Genomic DNA, 21,764 nt, shown 5'->3' with positions numbered 1-21,764 from the left:
TGCAGGATGGATGCAGGAACCGTTAGCTGTCGCAGCGGGCAGAGAAAACCATGTTTGAAAGATGGGGTTTTGTAATTTTCGATTGTACATCGTACAACCCGATAGTGTCAAAGCACACTAGGGTGGTGTGACGGGACGATGGATCTGACCACTAAGAGAGCGGATCCTGGACACCACGAAACACGAAACGGAGGGGCATGATGCATATATTGGCAGACAAATGCGGCAACGCGCTGCTTCTGAAGCCAGAATATCCACCTAGCAATCCACAAATAAGATGTTACATGCTTGATTTAGTCCAAGGAAATAAGAACAACTCACAAGAGTCAATCGAATGCTGGAGAAGCAAGAACTGCCAGTCGTCGCCGACGCTCGTGACGGATGGGCTCAGACTCGTCTCAACTCGCTTGCCAATTCAAAACGAAACACGGCCAAGGCAGAGCGTGAAACAGCCGCCCAGTCTGTGTCCGGGAGTCGTATCCACAACAAACTCAGGCGGCTCCTGGGCAATTGTCGTCGTCATCGTCCTTGCCACGGACCCCAATGCATGCGTCTCTTTGCTGTGCGACATCCGCAGAATGTTTTATGCAAGGGTGGCGAGCGACACGATATTTGCTAGTCGGAGAGCGAACTTGCTGCCAGTCTGCAGAGAAGCAGGTTTAAGCGAGATGGCTGTCGCTGGACGTTGTGGAACAAAGAGACACTTGTGAAGACGAGGAGCTGTAAAATACGAAACAGACCAAGAATGCAGCATGGGCCAAAAGGCGGGCGATGGGATGGGGATTCAGGGGTAAACAATCGAGTCAGGCGAACAGTCGTGCCGCGACAGGAAAGAGCCATGCCACTCCTTCCCGATCGATTTTCTCATCCCAATGCGATGGGAAAGTGCGAATGGCATTTCCCAGTTGCAGGGAAGGTGCCCCAAAGGCAGTCGGAAATTCGATGGAGCCCTTTTACAGCAGCAATCTGGTCTAGCCTTGACTTAAAGTACTGTATTCAATCACCCAGATAAAACGCATTGGAAAGCCAAGCATGTTGTGAGGCCATCGAGCCATCTCCGTTGGGAGAAGTACTCGTAGGTAATGCTTCGCGCAAGCTCCTGCGGCAGGCGCGATGCCCAGCCCCACTACGGGCGCACTTGCTCCCATTTTTTACTACCATTCAGGAAAGCGCGTGCCGTCGCTGTTGCCTTGATTCACAGCCTGCTCGACGGCCCAACACAACGCCGTGACATGGATCCAGTGGCCGAGCTCATCACCAGCTACTTTGAGCTCAATGGAAGCATAATCGACGAGCTCGACAACGGGGGCAGCGAGCCCAGCCCGCTCGAGTTTATGCGCTATGTCGCCCGGAACACGCCCTTTGTCATCCGGGGAGGCGCATCCGCCTGGCCTGCCGCGCAGACTTGGTCTGTGCCGTTTCTCCGCAAAACGCTCGCCGACCATACAGTCAACGTGGCCGTGACGCCGAATGGGTCCGTCCTCTGTGCCCTGCCTGTCCGCCTGTGATCTTCGTACTGACCCTTGCTCCAGATACGCGGATGCACCGACGCCCGGCCCGGACGGTGATGCTGTGTTTGCCAAGCCGTGGGAAGAGGACCAGACGTTTGTCGGCTTTGTCGACTATGTCGTAAGGCAGGAGAAGGGCCAGCTGCCGGAAGGAGCTGAGACCCGTTATGCGCAGACTCGTGAGTGCTGGCCGTTCGAATCGATCCACATGCCAGACAAGGGGGCCCGCCATGTTGACGCCATCCGGTAGAAAACGACAATCTGAGGCACGAGTATGCCTCTGTCTTTGCACACGTCCAGAAGGACATTCCGTTTGCGCGGATTGCATTGCAGCGTGCGCCTGAAGCCATCAATCTGTGGATTGGCAACTCACACTCGGTCACGGCCATGCACCGCGACAACTACGAGAACATCTACGTGCAGATCCTCGGCCAGAAGCACTTTGTCTTGCTGCCGCCGCTGTGCCAGCCCTGTGTCAACGAGCAGTATCTGCCGCAGTACAGTTATGCGCGGAGCGACGGCGGGCTGACGCTGGCTCCAGAGGGGGCTGACGGCCCTAACAATCGTGTCCCGTTTGCCGTCTGGGACCCAGACGCACCCAGCGCCAACACAACGCCATATTCCGGTTTGGCTGAGCCGATGCGGGTGACGCTGAATCCAGGGGACATGCTCTACCTTCCGGCAATGTGGTACCACAAAGTGTCGCAAACCGCGTCCGACGAAGGCATCTGCGTTGCCGTCAACTACTGGTATGGTTCTCTCCACGAACGGTCCTGCCAGACTGTGGCCAACACCCGCTGACACGCTAACAACGCCAGGTACGATATGGAATTCACAGGGCCATTGTTGCCTTTGACGTCCTTCGTCAAAGCGGTATACCAAAGCAAAGAACAATAGTAGGAGACAAGGAGCAACTTTTTGAGTCTATGGGGAAAAAAAGGAGTGCAAAATGCCAACGCCGGAAAAAATGCACAAATACGTATGCTATAGAAAATCTAGATACCCGGCAAATACAAACGCGGCCGCGCCGCATCTACTTGCGTCTCTTGTTGCCCCGCTGGGCCGCACGCTTCAGACCTCTCGTGTCCTTCTTCATGCGCGGGTCGACAATCTTGTAGCGGCCCTTGACGCCCTTGGGTCGGCCCTGGATGCCTCGGTTGGAGCCCCGCGCCACGACCACCTTCTTGGGGATATGGGGCTTCTTCTTGGCGGCCTTGCTGAGCATCTTGCTGATGGAGTCGCCCTTTTCCTTTTCGGTCATGCCCTCGTCCGCTAGCAGCATCTCCGACTTCTTCTTGAGCTTCTCGAGCTTCTGCGCCGCCTTGAACTTCTTGCGCGCCTGCGCCTCGCGCACCTTCTTGATCGGCCGCGCGTTCAGCATACGCATCTTCTCCTTGATGGCGTCGGCAGCCGCTTTGGTAATGGGCCGCTGCACCTTGTCGTGCTTGGACTCGTCGTCGAGGAACCAGTCGGGCAGGCCGTCCTTGTCACGGAACGCGCGGCGGTTGTACAGGTCGTCGACGACGTCGTGCTTGGTCTTGCGGCCTAGCGCCAGATCGTGCGCGAGCGTCATCATCTCGGCCGTGATAATGTCCACGCCCACGCTGTCGTCGGCGGTAGCGCGGCGCCTGTCCTCGTCCTCCCAGTCGTCCTCGTCGCCGACCGGCCTGCGCTTGACTACCTCAAAGTTGCCGTCGTCCTCGCTGTCCGAGCCGACCTCCTGCTTCGTAGGCATAATGTCGTCCTCGTCCTCGTCCTCATCGTTCTCGTCAATCTCAATCTCCTCCACCTCCTCTGCATTTTGCACCTCTTCGTACTCGCCATCCTGCTCCTCCTCGACTTCGTCGTCGTCATCGTCTTCCTCCTCCTCCTCCTCCTCGAGCTCGTCTACGTCACCCATAATATCGGTAAACTCGGACCGGCTGAAGAAGTCCTGGGCGCGTTTGGACAGACCGCTCTTGTTGGGTGTGCTGTTGTCGAGGTCCGTCAGGAGAGACTTGGTCGCAGCGGTGGTCGCGCCCTCGTCGCCGTCGTCATCGCTGCTGTCCTCTTCGAGGTCGCCGTCGCTGTCCTCAATGTCGCTCTCGCCCGCCGAGACACCCTCCCACTCGGCGTCGTCGCCATGCTCGCGTGCCTTCTTGGCTCTGTGCTTGGCGTCCACAGCGGCCCGGCGCTCCTGGTACTGGTCGTACTGGCCGTCCAGCTCCCGCTCGAGGCGGTCCTCCTCGTCGTCCTCGTCGTCCTCGTCCTCGTCCGTCTCCGCCGACGAGCCGATGCCGCTGTCGCTGTCGTCGTGCTCCGCCGCGGTCACCGCCTTTTCGGGGTTGATCGTCGCCATCTTGCCCCGCGCAATCCGCTGCAGGGCCGTCGTCTTGTCCATCTTCTTGAGACCGAACAGCGCGCCCTCGCCCATGGCGTCGGCCTGCTCCATGCCAATGTCCATGGGCGCCGTCATGTTGAGCTGCATGCGCACAATCTCCTTTTGCTTCTGCTCGTTGTCGCGCCGCTTCTTGCGCTTCGTCTTGGAGTTGGCGCGGTCCCGCATCTCCTGCAGGTCCTTCTCGATCTTGGTCTCCTCGTCCATGTCGTCAACGGCCGCCGTCTCTTCCGACAGCGGCTTGGCGGCCGTCTTCTTCGTCGGGAATCCAAACCGCTCGCGCACCCGCAGACGCCAGCTGAGCAGCATCTTAAAGTCCCGCCGGCTCAGCACGCGCAGATCCGTGCACAGCCGCCGGATCTCGTCCGTCGTCTCAACCATTTTGGCCAGCGCGGCCAGCGCCACGTCGCCGTTCTTGGGCTGGTCAAACGTCAGGGTGTTGTACTGGCCCAGCACGGCAATGGGGTCCGTAGTCTGGATGAACTCGCTCGCCGGCATCTCCTTGTACAGCGTGTAGTTGCCCTCCTCGTAGCCGTCGCGTTTGCGCTTCTTGACCTCGGGGTTGAACACGCGCGCCTCGTTGTTGGGCGTCGGGTCGGCCAGCTCGGCAAAGACGGCCTTGGGGTCGAGGAAGCGCGGGTCAATGCGCTTGGGCGCCTTGAAGCCGCGGCACACGACGAAAATCTCGGCCGACACGTTGCGCGACGACGGCGGCTTGGTGGCCTCGACCTTGGCAAACAGCTGGTTGAAGACCCACAGCAGCGAGTTGTAGTCCTTGGAGCGGAAGACCTTGGTGACAAAGGTGCCGCCCTCGACCAGAAACTCCGTCGCCAGCTTCATCGACTGCAGCACCAGCTCGGACTGGTTGAACGAATCCTGAATCCAGGCCGTGCCGACATTGGGGGCACCATCGTGCAGGACAGTGTCGGCTTTCCAGTTCTTGAGGTGCTGCCGGATCGTTGCGCGGCACTTTTCGGTCGTGATGTCGCTCTGGAAGGTGATGACCTTGGGGATCGGCTTGATGGGTGACAGATCGACACCGATGATGATGCCGTTGGCAGGCATGGTCTCGACGGCCACTTGACACCAGGACTACTTTGTTAGCAGGTAAACAGAAAACGCAAATGCACATGATACAAACAGGGCATAGACGAAACATACACCTGGCGCAGCACACAGATCGAGGACGACCTTGCTGTTCTCGAGGAAGCCATATTTCTTGTTGAGCTGAATCAGCTTGAAGGCGGCACGGGCTCGGTAGCCCTTCTCCTTGGCCAGCTTGTACCACTTGTCCAGACGGCCCTTGCCATGCTTCTTCTCAACCATCTTGACGGCGGCCGCGGGCGAAGCGAGTGTGCCGGCGAATGGCTGTGGCAGGTATTTCGATAAGAAGAGTCGCTTCGGATGTCGCTATATGGTGTATCGGCTTTCGTATGTGATCGTCGGTGCGAGGGCGTGGGAATGCACCTCGTTGGTCGTTGTGAAAAGACCGACGTCTGTCGCTTGGCGATGCCTCTATTTTTTCGCTATTAGATTTCAGGCCGTTGCACCTAAAATTTGCTCCCGCACCCTTCTGCCAGTTTTTTTTTTTTTTATCTTATCGGCTCACCGCCAATAAACGCGGGCGAGAAATAAAAGTGGGGCAACGCGGTGCGATTGTGCTTGCCCAAACCAAACAGCGTTTCGGGAAGTCGCGATGGACCGCTACCTAGAAAATGACTAAGCTTGTTGACTCGACGCTCAGCGAGCTGCTTTCTCGCCCTTTCACTCTTTGGCAGGGAATTGTCCGCCCTCCCTCATTTCAGCCGTCATTGGGCTTATCTCGTCTTTAATTCGAACCTCCCTTTCCAGAATCGTAGATTGCATGCAGTACAGTGCCCTGGCCGGAGACGCCTTGCGATGGCGGCGACCCGCAAAAGGCAGGAGCTTGGTCAAAATGGCGCCTTCTCATTGGCTCACGCTGTAAGTGCTCGCGACATCGTTAAGTGAGCGCGTGTCCATCGCGTTCCTTCCCTGCCAGAACCACCTTCGCCCCATAGGCGCCATGCCTGGTCGTGCCTTCCCCGCCACACGACTTTCCGCGGTGGCCAAGCGTCGGCCGCGTTAATTGGAAAGCTCACCGTGCTCCAGACCAGTCGCCCTTGCTTTTTCTTGCATTCTTCGGCTTCGTCCATTCAGCATCTTTCGTTCTTCAACTTCTCTTCATCTTGACCTCATTATCTCAACCGTGTACCGCCATCTGCATCCCCAGACTCTCACCTCGCCGACTACTTCTATAGCCTGACCGAGCTCAGCTACCTCCATCCTCAGCTTTATGCAACGTGGTGCTGCTGTGGCAGGGCAGGATCATGGCAGAAAACAAATCTCCGTCTGCCATCGACCCTGTCCTGACATCTCGTGATGATGCCGCGCTGATGTCCTCGCCACCCCGGCTGGCGGCCCCGTCCTTTGCCGATGCAAGTGGAAAAGAACGCCGCCAGCCGTCCATCACCCCTCGCAAGTTCCGCCGCTTCTTCACCCCTCGGTCTCGCGTCTCAGCCGATCCCAGTGCCGCTCGACGGGCGCTCCGAGATCTCACCGCCCGGTCTCTGAACCGGAACCTGAATCCGTCCAGCAGCCCATTGCACTTTGGTTCGAGCCCGCTGGCAGCCCGCGACAAGAGCAATCGCTGTGTCGATGAGGCTAGTCCCCTGCCTCGCACAACGAAAAGACGCAAGACGGGCCATCAAACGCCCGAGACGTCGCCTCTTCGACCCGCGTCTGTGTTTCACGATGCCGCCACGCCAGAGCCCGTATCGCACACAGCCGTGGCTTCCATGCTGCTGAGCCCTCTGGCTTCGTCACCGCTGCCCGCCCTTGTCGACGAGCCCGAGTCGGGATGTGACGAGGACAAGTTCAGCATGTCTGACGACGGCGAGCCGGATCTGCCGTTCTCTGGACCATCTTTCAAGAGGACGATGCCACTGTCTGGGCGTGGCTTTGCTGGCCAGCTTCTCCAGCGGGAGTATGGAATGCCATCCGGGGCTGGCAACCACCATCTTCCCCGGCCTGTGGCAGGTACGCTGTTTATGAGTATATATTTTGCTGCGTTGTTAGCAAGTAGGCGTATACTAACATGGTATTCTAGACTGGAGAGTTGAGACCGCCAGCTTCTATAGCTCCCACGACGACCTTCACTATTGTTCCAGCAACGATGTCCCGAACGGCCGGTGCATTCCATTCTGTGCTGCAGCTTGCAACAGTATGCACCTCTCTTATTTTATGCTCAGCGTTCTCCTCTCTCTCTATTTCAGGTGACTAACATACACTCTAGCAAATGGACTTGTTGCAGTCGGCGACGAGGAAGGACGAGTTCGGCTTCTCGACACCAGCACGGAAAACTACGGCAAGGAATCCACCAGTTTCGGCGACATCTACATATCCTTCCTAGCACACGGCAACGCAGTCATCGATCTTGCATTTTCGGGTGACGACTATCTCCTAGCCACTGCATCGGGCGATCAAACCGGCAAGGTCATTGATATGATGACACAGACGCCCATCTCCATCCTCGACCACCACACGGCCTCGCTCAAGCAGGTGCGCTTCCAGCCGGGCCGAGGCGAGGGCAACGTCCTGGCAACATCGGGCCGGGATGGCAGCGTCAAGATCTGGGATCTGCGGTGCAGAGGCGGCCCGGCGCAGGAATTTACAGTCGAAGAACGAGCACACGGTCTTCAGTTCAGCCTTCCGAAGAAGATCAGCCAGGGCTGTGTGGTCAACAGCATCTTTGATGCCCATGCGCGGACGACACGCCCGACACGCCAGATGCGCAAGGCCATGCAGGCCGCCGTGGCAGCCGATGTCACGACCCGGTGGGAAGAGCCTGGCCGCGTCGGCGAAGTGTCTGTGACCGCCATTCAGTTCCTACCACCGGGCAAAGAGCACCTACTTCTGTCGGCCTGCGAGGCCGACGCGTCCATCAAGCTCTGGGACATCCGCAGCGTGCACACGTCGCGGCAAAAGGCGAGCAACCCGATCTCGGCCACCGCACCGCCGGAGAGCCACTCGCAGTGGCGGCCGTTTGGCATGTCCTCCATGAGTCTGAGCACCGACGGTGCTCGGCTGTACGGCCTCTGCAAAGACAATACGGTCTACGCCTACTCGACCTCGCATCTTGTCCTGGGTTCCGCACCCGAGCTCTCGTCCAAGGGCAACGACCATCCCAGGCGCCGAAATGGCATCGTGCAAGAGGGCCTCGGACCGCTCTACGGTTTCCGGCACGACAAGTTCCACGCCACGTCGTTTTACGTCAAGACGGCCGTGCGGCCCGCCAAGGACGGCCGCCCCGAACTCTTGGCCGTGGGCAGCAGCGATGGCTGTGCCCTTTTGTTCCCGACGGATGAGCGGTACTTTCTGGGCAACGGCGAGCAGTGCGACGACCGCGGCCCCGTCTTCGGTCTGGACAACAGCGCACCGGTGCCGATCTTCACGTCGCCCTTTTCCAGAGCAAGCTCGCTGCCGCGTCCAGTGGCGGCGGACAGCGATACCAGCAACAATGGCGGTGGTGCTGCTGCCGCCTCAGCCACCACCAGCATGCCAGGCCCGCCCCGACGACCTGGTGGCCTTTTCCGCACCAACAGCATGTCCAGTGTGCCAGGCCGGCTCGTCGACACGATTCCGATTGTGCGCAACGGCACCGCCTTGGTACGTGGCCATGAAAACAAGGAGGTCGGTGCCGTGTGCTGGACGCACGACGGCAGTCTCGTGTCGGTCGGTGACGACCATGCCATTCGCTGCTGGCGCGAGGACCAGGAGAAGGCGGCGGCTCTCCGCAGTGGTGGCGAGGGCGAGGGCCGCCGGTGGGCGTCAGGCTGGGCCGACATGGGGGAGAACTGGGAGGACGATGTGGACGAATGGTGCGAGGAAGAGTGACCGGCCCCTGCTTTTTCTGTTTTCGTTTTTTCCTTTTGTCATTTGGTTATACCATTTATGTGTTTTGCGTCACTGGCGTTTTGGTTCTCATATGGAAGCCGTTTTATTACTCGGTTCCCAAGCAAGAGAGATCGCGGCTTCCGGCATTTTGTCTTCCGCCATCGTTGCCATTTCATACGGTTGCATTTTATATTCCCCGTCCACATGTCACTTCGCATTCATTGCATCATAGCGGCTTCCGCACAGGGTTGAGCGCGCATTTGTTTTTAACATATAGCATGCCGTCCGTACAATGGTAGACCAACATTTTTAGAAGCTTTGAAAATTTATCAAACGCAAAGATATCTATGGCTATCATGAGTATCGAAAATAAAAAAGGCGAAAACATCCAAAATAACGCCCGCAATGTCCAAGTCTTGAAGAAACGGAAGACTAGAAACCCAAAAAAGCAAATCGTATCAGAAATAAATCAACGTGAGGTCGTCGACTTAACGTGTGGCTGGATCCTCCTCGAGAAGGCTCTCGTCCGGCTCGTGGCTCTCGTGGTTGACAAACAAAAAGGAGAGCACGACAACGAAGGCGCCCACCCAGTACAGGCCGCTCGAGTACTTGCTGTACTGGATCATCTCGCCGACCAGGGACAGCGGGATGGTCAGCGACAGGCCGACCGTCACGACGAGCGGCGTCGTCAGCAGCATGGCGTACGCCCAGGACAGGTCGCTGGCAAAGGATGACAGCGAGTTGAGCAGGATGATGGCCCAGACCTGGTTGGTCGGAGGCGGCTCGAACGGCTCGACACCGGTCAGATGCAGGAGGACGAAGCCGGGCCACAGGAGCACGACATTGAACAGGCCCACGAGGCCGAAAAAGAGCGGCATGCTGACGCGGTCTTCGTGGCCGACGCGCTGCTTCATGACGGTCACGTAGGCGCCGTAGACGACGGCGCTCAGCAGGGCCATGGCGTCGCCGGCGGCGATCTCGGCGGGCGACTTGTGCGGGAACTGGCCGCGGTTCTCGTCGCTCTTGCCCGACAGATCGATGGACGACACGAGCGCGATGCCGACGACGGACGCGACGACGCCAACGAGCTTGCGCAGCGTGAAGGCCTCGACGCCCGAGACGGCGCAAAAGAGCAGCGTGAACATGCTGCTGAGGGAGGTGAAGATGGTGGCGCTGGCGACGCTCGTGTGCTCGAGGCAGGCGACGGCAAGGTAGTTGGCGGAGAACCACAGCATGCTGAACTCGAGGCTGAGCCAGGTGGTCTGGCGGACGGTCAGCTTGTCGTAGCGGCCGCCGGCGGCCAGAATCATGCTGGCGGTCATGCCCGGTGGCGGGGCCTCGGGCTCCGCACCGGCCGCGGCCTCGAGGTCGGAGTCGGAGTCGTTCTCACAGCCGCTGTCGTAGCCGCCCTCGCCTTCGCCTTCGCCCTCGCCACGGAGCAGGCCCGCATTGGACGCGCCCCGGTGCCGTCGGCGCACGCTGCCGTCGACGCCCTCGCCGTCCTCGAGCAGCTTGTTCGCGGCGTCATCCTCCTCCCCTCGGCGCCCAGACGTCCAGCCCCGCCGCGCTAGAGATGACACCTGGTCGCGCACGTCCTCCCGCAGCTCGGCCAACAGATTGTAGAGGGCCCACCTCGTGTGGCGGGCGCCGTGTGTCCGCAAAAAGGAGAGGCCCATGGGGATGAGCGAGAGGGCAAAGACGGACGTGTTGAGGTAGACCATGAAGAACGGCTTGCTATATGTACTGTCGGAGAAGATGAACTGCAGCGGGTTTTGTCAGCAGGAACGTCATCTTAGCGCAGGGACGACAAGCCGACGCCAGACAACAGAAGACGTACGCTTGCCAAAAAGTTGGAGGCAGTCCAGAGAAAAACAGTGACCATGAGCATGCTGATGCCGAGAGTCCGACGCGCCACGCCGGCCAAGCCGATGCGGGCACGGAATCCTGCTGAAGCGACAGGTGTTGCAGCAGGGCTGCCGCCCAACAGCGGCGAGTCGCTCTGGACCCGGCTGTGGCCGACGCCGGCGCCGTGTGGCGTGTCGGATGTCATCTCGCCGTTGTGTATCGTGTGTACAGCGAGTCGGCAAAGGAGAGTTGTAGGATGTAGATGTGGTCGCTATTGTGATGGGCGAAGGAAGAACGAGAGCCGTTGCAGGTCGATCGCTGCTGCCTTGTGCGAAGTATGAGACAAACCGTTCCAGCAAGAGCGCCCTGCCGAGATTAATCAGGAAGGAGGCAAGTGAGATGAATAGCAGTAGACGCCCGTCAACGTATATGCTGAGGACGTGGGCGCCGGGTAAATCAGGGCGAACGCTGCTGGCAGACAATGACGCGACGGCATGCGGGAGACGGTTCAAAGACCATTAAATGGACGCAGCCTCTGTGTCGGGGATCTCGACTACTGCGTGTTCAAGGCTTCATGATCAGGAGGAAGAGGACAAGGGCGTCGACAAATGGCACGCGACAACAGATTAGGATGGCAGAAAGAAGGGTTCGGACGACGTTACGGAGACCTGCAGTCCAGCCGGTTCACCGTCGGTTGAAAGAGGGCATGTGAGCATGTGAGGTGCGCAGAGTGTCACCGTCGTTATCATGTTCGAAGAGTAGAGCGAAGGAGGGTCCCCTGTAATATTCCAGTCTAGGGCGCTTTAGGGCGCTTTAGGGCGCAACAATGGGGCCTTTGGCGCTCTCCCGCGTCTCTTGGCTTCCGCGCCAGGCCTAAACGGAAGGTGTATCAAAGGCGCCACCGATAACGCCATGTGCAGCAGGAAGTAAGACCTGCAACATACCACGAAGCTATGGCCAATAGCTTTTCAACGATCTCTCCATTGCTTCACAGCGTGCTTATAGGGTGCATCCGCCACAAGTGCGCGTGACGAGGCACAAGACCAGATCAGGTGCGCCCTAGAGGAGGAGCATAAACTCAGGGTCCGCCGGGAATGCTTCAGTGTGCGTTGTCCATTACGACCGCATAACTGTCACAAGAATCATGGACAGGGAGCAGGGTTCCAGCGTTCCAGCGTTCCGAGGCTCCAGGGTTTCTTGTTTCAGGCACTGACGTGGACATTGCGGGATGGTCAGAGAATGAAGTGAATAGGTACGAAGTTGCGAATGCAAGAAAAATTTGAAAAGAGAAAAGAAAAGAAAAAGAAAAAATAGTAAGAGTAAAATGGTAACTCTCATGAACGCGTAAATAAAAATATAAAACAAAGTCGAGAGGCCAAAAAAAAGAACACATTTTGAACCAGGCCCGAATTGAACGGACAATCTTCGGGAAGCACCATTTTACTGGAATCCGACGCGTTACCATTGCGCCACTGGTCCGTTAAAGAAAGGACGATCTTAAGTGGTCATATAAAGTAAGGAATAACTACGGCGCTAGTGACGAACCTCGTTCACGTCTTACGACGTAAATTTAACTTACGATATAATTATCCGGTACAAAGTACACCGTTGCATGTTGAGAAGTATCATTTTGTTTCTTTTGTTTTGGGTTCGTTCCATTTGGGTTCTTTCCATTTGCAAATAAACGATATGATGACGTCCAACGACTTTCTTTACTTTTTGTTAGTTTGAAATTCGACCTAAACGAAACAAAAGAAAACATTTTCTTTAGCAAATAGAACAGAAGAAAGCCATATTCGTAAAGAAACGAAAATAAAATCGGGCTTTGGAGCATGGATGAAAGAAAACGATGGTATTCGACAAAATCAAAACTAAAGGCCCGAAAACCGAAGTAGCCCGCGAATAAAATATACAGATCCCACGCCCATGTACCTCCTGTGGTATCATGCGTCTCCTCTCGCTTGTCGTCTCTTCGGCTGTACAAGCAGACTGCGGTTTTTGCCTTCGCCTTGCGTCTTTTCTTTTGTCCTCTCCCGAAAAAAAAATAGTGTGTGTATAATAATTTGCGCCTCGTAATCATGACTTCCGTCGCCTCGCTTCTGCCTATCGAGCCAAACGTTGAAGGCATTGCCCGCCCGGAAAATTTTGTAAAACAACAATAAGAACAAGAACAATAAAAAGCAATCTCTCAGGTCGTTGCCCACACACACACGCCGGTCACGCTTCAACGCTTCATGCTTCACGCTTCACGCTTCACGCCTATATTTGCGTCCGCTCCCACGACTCGTTGGCGTACTGCACGCCCGCCTGGCGCGCCAGCTGGGCCTGCGCCGTCTGCCCCTGCACCTCGTACGTGTCCGCCAGCATGCCGTCCGCGACGCTCATCCACAGAATGTTGCCGCTCTTTTTCGCCTGGGTCGACCCGGCCTTGGCGCTCTTGAGGGCCTGCTCGCCGACGACCCCCTCAAAGAGGCGGTAGCGCATGGTGTTGAGCGCAATGTTGAGGCACTGGGCGTTGCCGCTGACGGTGGAGCCGTTGAGCCCCTGCTGGATGTGCGACTTGACGTCGTGCATGGACAGCGGCGGCTCCGTCGTGATGGCGGCCATGACCAGCGAGTACGCCGTCTTGATTTCCGGGTTGGGGTGGGCGACACACGTCTGCTTGAGCTGCTCGACGAGCATGTTGATCTTGCCTTCGTCGCGCAGGCGGTGCAGCTGCATGATCAGGAGACGGTTCATGGCCGCCAACAGCTGGACTTCTTGGCGCATGTGGCCCTCGTCGGCCGCGGCAGCGGACGCGGCAGCAGCCGCGGCGGCAGCCGGGCCGGCACTCGAGAGATGGTTGGACGGCGATCCGTCCGTCACGTCCGGCAGAGCCAGCCGTGCATCCTCAAAGAGATGCAGCGCGTCGTTGAGCTCGCCCTGGCCCTGCTTCAAGACACCCTTGAGGTAGAGCGCCAGCACGTCGAGCGGCCCGTCGTTCGCTTCGGCCGTCGGCGTCTCGAGCTTCTTGATGCAGTCCTCGACCTTGGTCCAATCGCAGTGCGTGGCTGCATGGAGGCCCATCAGGACCAGCACGTACGACGATGTGTTGGCGCGCCAGCGGGACTCGTCAATGGCCTCGTGCAAGAAGACGGGTGCAGGTGGTTTGCTCGAGGCGCCTAGAGAGACTGTTAGAGGTGGTCACTGTAAGAAGAGAACAGAGGACAAGAGTGGTACACTCACTTTGTGCCAGCATCTTCAGCGCTTCCGTCCAGTAGTCCATGCTCTTCCGATCGCTGGTCTGCTGCTTTGGTGAGAGCGTCAAGCCAGAGTATGCGAATCTAGAAAGGTTAGTTGTCGTCGTGCATAAACGTAGAGGGAAGAAAAAGCCACAGTGCCGTTGCAGACTCACCCCAAGACGAATGCCTTCACTTTACTAAAACTGGTCAGCACCAAAAAGTCGTTCGGTTCGCCCGGCTGCAGCACGGCGCTCGTGTCAGCGCTGATGGTGTGAGCATTCGGCGAGTCTTTGTGCAGGGGCAGCAGCAGCTCGCTGGCATCAGACGTCCACTGTGGAGACTCCTTCAGCTCCTCGAGCCGTGTCTGCAGGTTGTTGAGCTTGTTGGTCAGGGCCTTTTCCTTTTGGTAGAGACTGCACGTCAGGTCCAACAACAGCCACAGCACCTCGAGCTGCGGAATGCGCACAGACGCGTCGAGCTGGTACTTGGAGGCGGCGGCGATGCAGGTCTGGACACGCTCGACGACGTCGGGTTCGGTGGTGCGGAAGAGGGACAGGGCCTGAAGCAGCGAAGCGAGCACGTAGACGGCGTGGTCGCCCCGCTGCTCGGCCAGAACCGCAATGTCATGGAGGTTCTCGAGGGCGTGGTTGTCGGCTGGGCTACCGCTCTGCAAGTAGAAGGATGCCTTGAGGAAGCGGAAGGCGTAGGTCCAGTAGGCTTGGCGGCGGTCGGAGCAGTCGGCAATGTGCGTCTGTATCGAGATGAGGGCGGCCTTGGGCTTCCGGCGGAAGAGCACCTTCATGAAGAGGAACTGCACGTAGATCTTGAGGTCGGCCAGGCGGTGCTTCTCGCAGGTCGCAATGGCGCTCTGCAGCGCCGTCTCGGCCTCCATCAGATTCTCCGTCTCGGTGCTGAGAATGGACGCGTACCGAATCTTGATCTTGACCTCGATGCGCGGCGGGAACTTGAAGGTGCGGACGGCCGTGTCCAGGCAGCCCAGGCCGGTCGCCAGCAGTTTGTAGTACTCTCGAAGGCGGGCCTCGTTTCGTGACTTGGCCAGTGCAGGCGCCGCAGCTTGCGCCTTGGCCAGGCACTCGTCGGCCACGCACACGAGTAGCGCGGCTGCCTCCCCCGGCGTCCGCTTGGGAGTCGGCTTCACGCTGGTCATGGTCGGTCCCACACCACCAACACTCGACTTGCGTGGCGCCTTGACGCCTGCACCGGCTTTCCCACCGGCAACACCCGCCGCTTTGCCAGCACCAGCTGCAGCACCGGCCGCAGCAGACGACTTGGGCGGTTTCTGTACGGCACCCTTGGGCGACACGCGGGGGCTATTTGTCGGCAATGGACTCGGCATGGGCGACGGTGTGATGGAGGACTGTTTCCGCTGCTGCTGTGCAGACGATGCAGCTGCTGGCGGTGGCGGCAGAGTGGTGTGCATCGGCTCGGACGACGGGTCGGGCAGCGAGATGGGCTTCTTGGCCTGCTGGGACGGCTTGGGCGGTTTCGGTGCCTTGGGCGGCTTCGTCGGTTTTGGCGTGTGCTGCTGCTGAGGCGACGGCTGCGGTCGTTGGAGCTGCTGCTGGAGTTGATTGTGGGCGTGCGGTACCTGGTGCATCTGTGGCGACTGGAGCGGCTGGTGCTGGAGCAGCTGTGACGGCTGGATGTGTTGCGGGAGTGGAGAAAAGTGTGGCATGGAGGGTTGTGAGATGGATTGTGACAGTGGTTGTGACAAAGGTTGTGACAAAGGTTGTGAATCTGGTTGTTTGGGCGGCTGCTGGTGGGGCTGCGATTGCTGCCGTTGCTTTGGCAGGTGTTGTGACTGCTGTCCTGGCGACGCGCCCGTGAACATGGGCATTTGCAACTGCATGGGCGGCACCGACTGCGGCTGGGTGGTATAGCGAGGTGACTGGTGCTGCTGCTGCGGCGGCGGTGGTTGCGGCGGCTGCTGGCCCAGTTGCGGCAGTTGTTGTGGGAGGAACTGCAGCGGGCTCGCCAGTTGGTTGGCGGTCGGGGACGGCATGGTCGCAGGCACCGGGATGGACATGGGCGCGGACAGGTTCGGCGAGACCGACATGCCGTTGTGCGGGAAGGAAAACGAGCCGCCGTTGCTCGAAGTCATGGAGGGCGTACGCTGGACGGGGACCGGGAACTGCATGTGGTTCTGTTGGGGCGACGGCTGGAAGCGCTGGTGCTGCGGCTGCTGATGTTGTTGTTGTTGTTGGTGCAGTTGGTGCGGTTGGTGCGGTTGGTGCGGTTGGTGGTGGTGGTGCTGCTGCGGCAGCTGGCCGAGCGGCGACTGCAGCAGGTTGGGGCTCGAGTACTGTGACGGATGCGGCAGGCCCTGGTTGTAGAATTGCGGCGATGGCAGCGGGCGTGCCTGCTGATGCGGCTGATGCAGCTGATGTTGCTGGTGCTGCTGGTGCTGCTGGTGCGGCTGGTGCTGATTCTGATTCTGATATTGGCCCGCGCCGCCGAGGCCGCCCATGCCGTTCAGGCTGCCCAGACCAGCCATGCCGTTCACTCCGCTGACGCCATTGACGCCGCCGAGCCCACCCATGGGGCTTCCGAGACCGCCGTTGCCGAGGCCGCCGCCGTTGGCCATGCCCATCGGACTGCCCAAATTCGTTGCCATTTGCGGGCCGTTGAGCGAGTAGCCCATGGGGACAGCGCCGGGAACCATGTGCTGGCCGCCGTAGGCCTGCTGCCCGGGGGGCAGTGAGCCGCTCATGGTCGTTGCATATAGAGAGGACGGCGGTCGAGGAGAAGAAAGGAGGGCGGGTGTGTAGGAAGACGCAGTCGTGCCGCGCAAAAGTTCGACGCGCAGAGACGACGCGCAAAGTAGACGCGCAGATTCGACGCGATCAGGATCGGACGCTGGCCCGACGGGATGCGCGCACAGCTGCAATGGCAATTGACGGCGGCAATCGATGTCCGCAGGGTCCTGTCGATGACGAGCCGGGCGCGTGGCACGGGGGCGTGGTGATGGGGTGGTGGAGGGGGTGAGGTGGTGATGATAGTGTGATATTGTGATATGGGCGAAGGCGGCCAGGTGGCTGCAGAGGACGAGGCACTGCGGCGCGACCGTGCGCGAGGGCGAGGAACACGGTGTCTGCGCGAAGCGAGCGGATTGATTGACAAGAGAAAGCGGATGCGCTCGGGGTTGTATCGCGGACAGGGCAGACGAGGGACGACGGAGGTCGTGTGTGTGTTTGGTGGTTGTGTCTTGTTTAGGCGCCCGGACTGGGAATGGACGATGGGACGGACGGGGGGAGGACTCCACCCGGGGGAAGGAGCCTTTGGGCTATTCTCTAGGCGGTGCTGCGCCAGAATCAGAAGGAACAAGGGTCACAGGCGCGGCCAATGCGCTGTGGCTGGGCAGAATGTGGCGCGGGATGACTAAGATGGTTTTTGACGATGGAGGACCTCGACAAAAGTGGGTCTTCGAGCGATTTTGTATTTTGGGTGGGGTAGGCGCGGGACCTGGCAGATCGGATTAAACTTTAGTGCAGTGCGACGGGCTGCAACACGGGATACTGCAACACTGCCTACAGCGTAAGTACAGGCCACTAACTGATTGATAGGAGCTATTCGCTACTAAGTGTGCCGAGGTTCAGTTGCACCCACCACGGAGTCGGACTCTTTGGACATCCGCGGCCGTCCCACAACGGCGAGGTTTGCCACGTTGGAATGGAGCTCAAGGAGAAAAATATACGGACACGAGAAATACGGGAAAAAAAGAACGGCCTGGAGCTGTCTCGTCTGTCGACAACTTGCTTTATCCATCGCGGTGGCTTGCGCTGCATCATCTGGTGACAATTTGCTTGTTTACTCTGTTTCCAGCGGCCCATTTACAAACTACTTCGACGTCCTACGTCTAGACTCTCTCACTCTCACGCCCGATTCTCGTCTCGTCGTTTCGTCATGGAGTGGTTCGGCCGTGCCAGCGTCGAGTTCACCCATGCAGCCTCGCCGCTGCAGCTACCGTTAAAGGCAGGAGCAGGAGCGAGCCCGGCCGAAGGCAGCAGCAATGGCACCGCAACACAAGCCACCACGGACTTGGCCCAGATCTGCCGCGACAGCACGCCGGCCTGCCAGCTCAACCCGCTGCTCTTCAACGGCCACCTGCAGACCATGTGGACGGCCGTGGCGAAGGGAGCGCCCGCGATCCACTACAAGCGCCGCATCTTCAACGCCGACCACGCGCTGTACACGGGCACCTTTGCCGTCGATTTTGCCGTGCCGCCGTATGCCGACGAGCATCTCGAGCGAGACGCTGCTCTGCCGCCGCGCACGTCGTACTTTGCCGACGACGCCGCCTTTGCCGGCATGGCCTCTGACGACACGCGGCCCATGCTGCTGGTGCTGCACGGGCTGTCGGGCGGCTCGTACGAGGTGTATCTGCGACACTGCCTGGCGCCGCTCCTCGACGCCGACGACCTGCCGTGGGAGATTGCCGTGGTGAACGCGCGCGGCTGTGCGGGCAGCAGCATCACGAGCGGCGTGCTGTTCAACGCGCGGGCGACGTGGGACGTGCGGCAGGTGGCGCTGTGGGCGCGGAAGACGTTTCCCAACCGCCCGCTGTTTGGTCTAGGTTTCTCGCTGGGCGCCAACATCCTCACCAACTACGTTGGCGAGGAGGGCGCGGCGTGTCCGCTGCAGGCGGCGGTGGTGGTCGGCAACCCGTTTGATCTGCAGGTGTCCAACAAGATCCTGCAGCGCTCGTTCATGGGACGCCACGTCTACGAAACGGTTATGGGCAGTAAGTGGTGGTGGCGGATGGCATGTAGCAGCAGCAGTGGTGACGTTGCAAGTGTGACAGTCGGAGACACTGCGAATGGCGTTGAACCGAAAGCTGACATCTGTGCAGGCAACATGAAGAAGCTGATTAATCTGCACCGCGACGCGATCCTCAAGCACACGGAGCTCGACTTGGACCGTATCAACAAGATTACGACGCTCTACGAATTTGACCGTGAAGTGCAGTACGTTCACAACGATTTCCCCCCTGTACTGGCGGTCGACCAAAGACTGGATGTTTGCCCTGGTGTACGGTGCTAACTGCTCCTTTTCCCTTTCTCTCCAAAGATGCCCAACGTGGGGCTATCCGACGGAAGAAGCCTACTACCGCGATGCCTCATCATGCGATTCGTTGCTCAACATTCGCATTCCTTTCCTGGCTCTCCAGGCCAAGGATGATCCAGTATGTCGTCCTACCGGGGCATAGCCGTTGATCTGTTGAACTACGCCCATCGCCGTGGTCGTGCTAACCAACCTTAGATCGCCGTCGAAGAGGCCATTCCGTACGGCGAGTTCAGACACAATCCCTATACCGTCCTCTGCACCACGTCCCTCGGCGGCCACCTGTCCTGGTTCGAGCCGGGCGGCGGACGCTGGCACGCGAAGCCGGTCACCCAGTTCCTGCATACCATGGCCAAGAACGTCGACCTCGCCGCCATCCCGCGCGACCTGCTGGATGTCAACGCCAAGCAGCGCAAGGGTGTCAACTTTGAGCCTCTGCGTCGGAGGATGCAGATTAATCTGGACAAGGAGTGATGTCTTCTATATACTCCCGCTGCATTTAAACGTACACTTGCATTGCATTTCACTATAGCGACGATACATAAAGACGACAAGGCTTGCGTTTGGAGTAAATAATATACACTGATAGACTGCTATGAAAGCTAGAGTTACTGGGTATCTATATACATGATGAATTTGAGGATAGGTCTCTTGCCCACAGCAGGAGAGTTGTGTGGCTGAAGAGGGTGCACCCCAAGTGCAATTTCTGCTTGTTGTATGCTGCATACGCATTTGGATGCCGGTCCAAAGAATGCAGTCTGATCTCGCCCGCTATGCGAGCAGCCCGCAATTTGCGAGTATGAACACGGAATGGCTGAACGTGGGTTTCGCGTGTGTCCCAACTTGCAAATTGGTCTGTCTAAGGCACTGTCGCTGGTTGTGCGTCGCTGGATGTCGGTGATTCGGCGCGGCGCTTCATGTTTGGTGTCGGGTCCGGGGAGCATCAGATCATCAGAGCGTAAGGGCATATTCGAGATGGAAAAAGGGCATTGTCGGCCATGTCCCCGGCTGCATAAGGCTGCTCATTCCGAGGCGGCGCCGGCAAAGGACACGCGCTTCTTTTTGGGCTTGCCGGCCTTGGTGCCGGCCGAAGCCAGGTGGCCGACACTCTCGTCGTCGTCGCCGCCGCTGCCCTCCTTGCCCGGCCGCTTCCGCTTCTTGCGCAGCGACTGCTTCTTCTGGTCCAGCTTGGCCTGCCGATCCGACTCCTTCTTCTCGGCCTCGGCGAGACGTGCCTGGCGGATCTCCTCCATCTGCCGCGACTTCATGATTTTCGACTCGATCTGGCCGTCCTTTTCCGCCTGCACCATGGCCAGGATGGTCGTCATGCTCTCCTGGTGAAGGGGGAGGGGTCAGTCAGTTCACAGAATCCCACAGAATCTCACAGAAAAATGGTGGCATGCCAGGGGAGGATGCAACACACCTTGTCATCGACAAACACCTTGCCCTTCTTCTTGCCCTTGGGCTTCTGGACGCCGACCGGCGTGATGGTGTTCAACTTGGGAATGTCGAGCTCCTTCTCGGAGTATGTGCGGGTCTTGCGCCGGCGCTGCAGCAGTTCGAGCATCTTGGACCGGCCGCTGTTGAGCTGCGAGGCCGGGATCTTGCCCTTGTCGCGTTTGGTCTTGACGACGCCCTCGGCGCCCGAGCTGCGGCCGCCGCCCGACTTGGACGACTTGCTGTTCTTGATGCCGGACTTGTTGGTCGCATGCTTGTTTTTTATTGTCCGTGTGGGTGCCATTGTGACGGAACTGTGAAGGTTTGACAATGTCGTCGTTGTTGTTGTCGTCGCCCAGCTGTTGCGGTGGTTTGATGCTCTCGTGGTCGAAAGTCGAAATGGCTGGAGATGAAGGTAGGCGGCAGAATCTGCAGAGAAATTTCGCAGGTGAGAGAGGCCGGAGCGTTATCGATAAGAAAAAAGTTGAACGAGGCCTGGAAAATTTCAGTGGGTCCTTCTTTAGCGGCTGAAACATGCCTATTGGCTAGCGCAGAGGGTGTAAATACAGGCCAGGATCACCCTGGCGGGCCCCCAGAAAGCTGAAAAGCGTGGCCACGGCATGGCAAATGACAGCGCTGTGACTCGCCCGCTAAAAGTGCGCTTGGAAAACGGCGCAAGAACGGCAACGGGCGACGCAGACGAGAACCACTTCGGCGCCCATCTTGACGTTTCCACGATTTGCACCACACACTCTCCCATTGACACTTTGTGCACACGCCGCGACACCGCACACGTTACAATGGCCTCGTCAACATCGTCTGCCCCCCGGTGGGCGGCCCTCGCGCGCGACACCAACGAGACGTCGATCCAGCTCGCCCTCAACCTCGACGGCGGCGCCTTTCCGCCGGACACGGACGAGCGGGTGCTCAAGCTGGTCGAGGGCAGCGGCGGCGACGGCCATGCCGCGCAGACCAGCAAGTCGCAGACCATCCTGCTGCAGACAGGCATCGGCTTTCTGGACCACATGCTGCACGCCCTGTCCAAGCACGCCGGCTGGTCGCTTGTGATTACCTGCAAGGGTGATTTGCATAGTACGTTGTCCTGCAAAGACAACACCAAATAACACAACGGCATCTGTCTTTTGTGTGTCTCGCTAACAAGCCGTTGCAGTCGACGACCACCACACTGCCGAGGACGTCTGCATTGCCCTCGGCTACGCCTTCAACAAGGCCCTGGGCAGCGCCGCCGGCATCGCCCGATTCGGCTCGGCCTACGCGCCCCTCGACGAGGCGCTGTCGCGCGCCGTCGTCGACATCTCCAACCGGCCCTACGCGGTGATCGATCTCGGCCTCAAGCGCGAGAAGATTGGCGACCTCAGC

The 21,764-nt window shown here is 58.9% G+C and overlaps 8 protein-coding genes and 1 non-coding gene across 9 annotated transcripts in view; 4 read left to right on the top strand and 5 right to left on the bottom strand.

Moving 5' to 3' along the window:
- Positions 1 to 1,082: 1,082 nt before the first annotated feature.
- Positions 1,083 to 2,309, top strand: SPSK_04350 (pla2g4b; the record flags this gene model as incomplete). Its single annotated transcript, XM_016731158.1, has 3 exons — positions 1,083 to 1,474; positions 1,533 to 1,687; positions 1,759 to 2,309. The coding sequence occupies 3 exons, from the start codon at positions 1,083 to 1,085 to the stop codon at positions 2,307 to 2,309; spliced, it is 1,098 nt and encodes a 365-aa protein (XP_016586495.1).
- A 232-nt stretch (positions 2,310 to 2,541) lies between these two features.
- SPSK_03986 (AdoMet-dependent rRNA methyltransferase SPB1) lies at positions 2,542 to 5,211 on the bottom strand (the record flags this gene model as incomplete). Its single annotated transcript, XM_016730801.1, has 2 exons — positions 2,542 to 4,977; positions 5,047 to 5,211. The coding sequence occupies 2 exons, from the start codon at positions 5,209 to 5,211 to the stop codon at positions 2,542 to 2,544; spliced, it is 2,601 nt and encodes an 866-aa protein (XP_016586494.1).
- Positions 5,212 to 6,233: 1,022 nt separating this feature from the next.
- On the top strand, positions 6,234 to 8,799 carry SPSK_04000 (uncharacterized protein; the record flags this gene model as incomplete). Its single annotated transcript, XM_016730815.1, has 3 exons — positions 6,234 to 6,942; positions 7,013 to 7,126; positions 7,199 to 8,799. 3 exons carry the CDS (start codon positions 6,234 to 6,236, stop codon positions 8,797 to 8,799), a joined length of 2,424 nt encoding a protein of 807 aa, XP_016586493.1.
- A 488-nt stretch (positions 8,800 to 9,287) lies between these two features.
- SPSK_04233 (solute carrier family 35, member F5) lies at positions 9,288 to 10,849 on the bottom strand (the record flags this gene model as incomplete). Its single annotated transcript, XM_016731044.1, has 2 exons — positions 9,288 to 10,559; positions 10,637 to 10,849. 2 exons carry the CDS (start codon positions 10,847 to 10,849, stop codon positions 9,288 to 9,290), a joined length of 1,485 nt encoding a protein of 494 aa, XP_016586492.1.
- Positions 10,850 to 12,039: 1,190 nt separating this feature from the next.
- Positions 12,040 to 12,123, bottom strand: SPSK_11271. The gene has a single exon. It is a non-coding gene; the product is annotated as a tRNA-Trp (tRNA).
- A 780-nt stretch (positions 12,124 to 12,903) lies between these two features.
- Positions 12,904 to 16,596, bottom strand: SPSK_03900 (uncharacterized protein; the record flags this gene model as incomplete). Its single annotated transcript, XM_016730715.1, has 3 exons — positions 12,904 to 13,805; positions 13,870 to 13,967; positions 14,039 to 16,596. 3 exons carry the CDS (start codon positions 16,594 to 16,596, stop codon positions 12,904 to 12,906), a joined length of 3,558 nt encoding a protein of 1,185 aa, XP_016586491.1.
- Positions 16,597 to 17,789: 1,193 nt separating this feature from the next.
- SPSK_04206 (uncharacterized protein) lies at positions 17,790 to 19,421 on the top strand (the record flags this gene model as incomplete). Its single annotated transcript, XM_016731017.1, has 3 exons — positions 17,790 to 18,850; positions 18,954 to 19,068; positions 19,146 to 19,421. The coding sequence occupies 3 exons, from the start codon at positions 17,790 to 17,792 to the stop codon at positions 19,419 to 19,421; spliced, it is 1,452 nt and encodes a 483-aa protein (XP_016586490.1).
- Positions 19,422 to 19,969: 548 nt separating this feature from the next.
- Positions 19,970 to 20,688, bottom strand: SPSK_04542 (60S ribosomal subunit assembly/export protein LOC1; the record flags this gene model as incomplete). Its single annotated transcript, XM_016731345.1, has 2 exons — positions 19,970 to 20,281; positions 20,371 to 20,688. 2 exons carry the CDS (start codon positions 20,686 to 20,688, stop codon positions 19,970 to 19,972), a joined length of 630 nt encoding a protein of 209 aa, XP_016586489.1.
- Positions 20,689 to 21,004: 316 nt separating this feature from the next.
- SPSK_10999 (imidazoleglycerol-phosphate dehydratase) overlaps positions 21,005 to 21,764 on the top strand; it is a gene marked incomplete at both ends in the record, with an annotated part of 844 nt that continues 84 nt past the window's right edge. The window contains 2 exons of the mRNA XM_016737220.1: positions 21,005 to 21,476; positions 21,556 to 21,764. The exon at positions 21,556 to 21,764 is cut by the window's right edge and continues 84 nt beyond it. Coding sequence (XP_016586488.1) covers positions 21,005 to 21,476; positions 21,556 to 21,764 — 681 coding nt within the window. The remainder of the gene's footprint in view (positions 21,477 to 21,555) is intronic.

Source organism: Sporothrix schenckii (assembly GCF_000961545.1).
Source record: "Sporothrix schenckii 1099-18 chromosome Unknown Cont46, whole genome shotgun sequence".
NCBI classification, from domain to species: domain Eukaryota; kingdom Fungi; phylum Ascomycota; class Sordariomycetes; order Ophiostomatales; family Ophiostomataceae; genus Sporothrix; species Sporothrix schenckii.
This window is presented reverse-complemented; position numbering and strand designations above follow the sequence as displayed.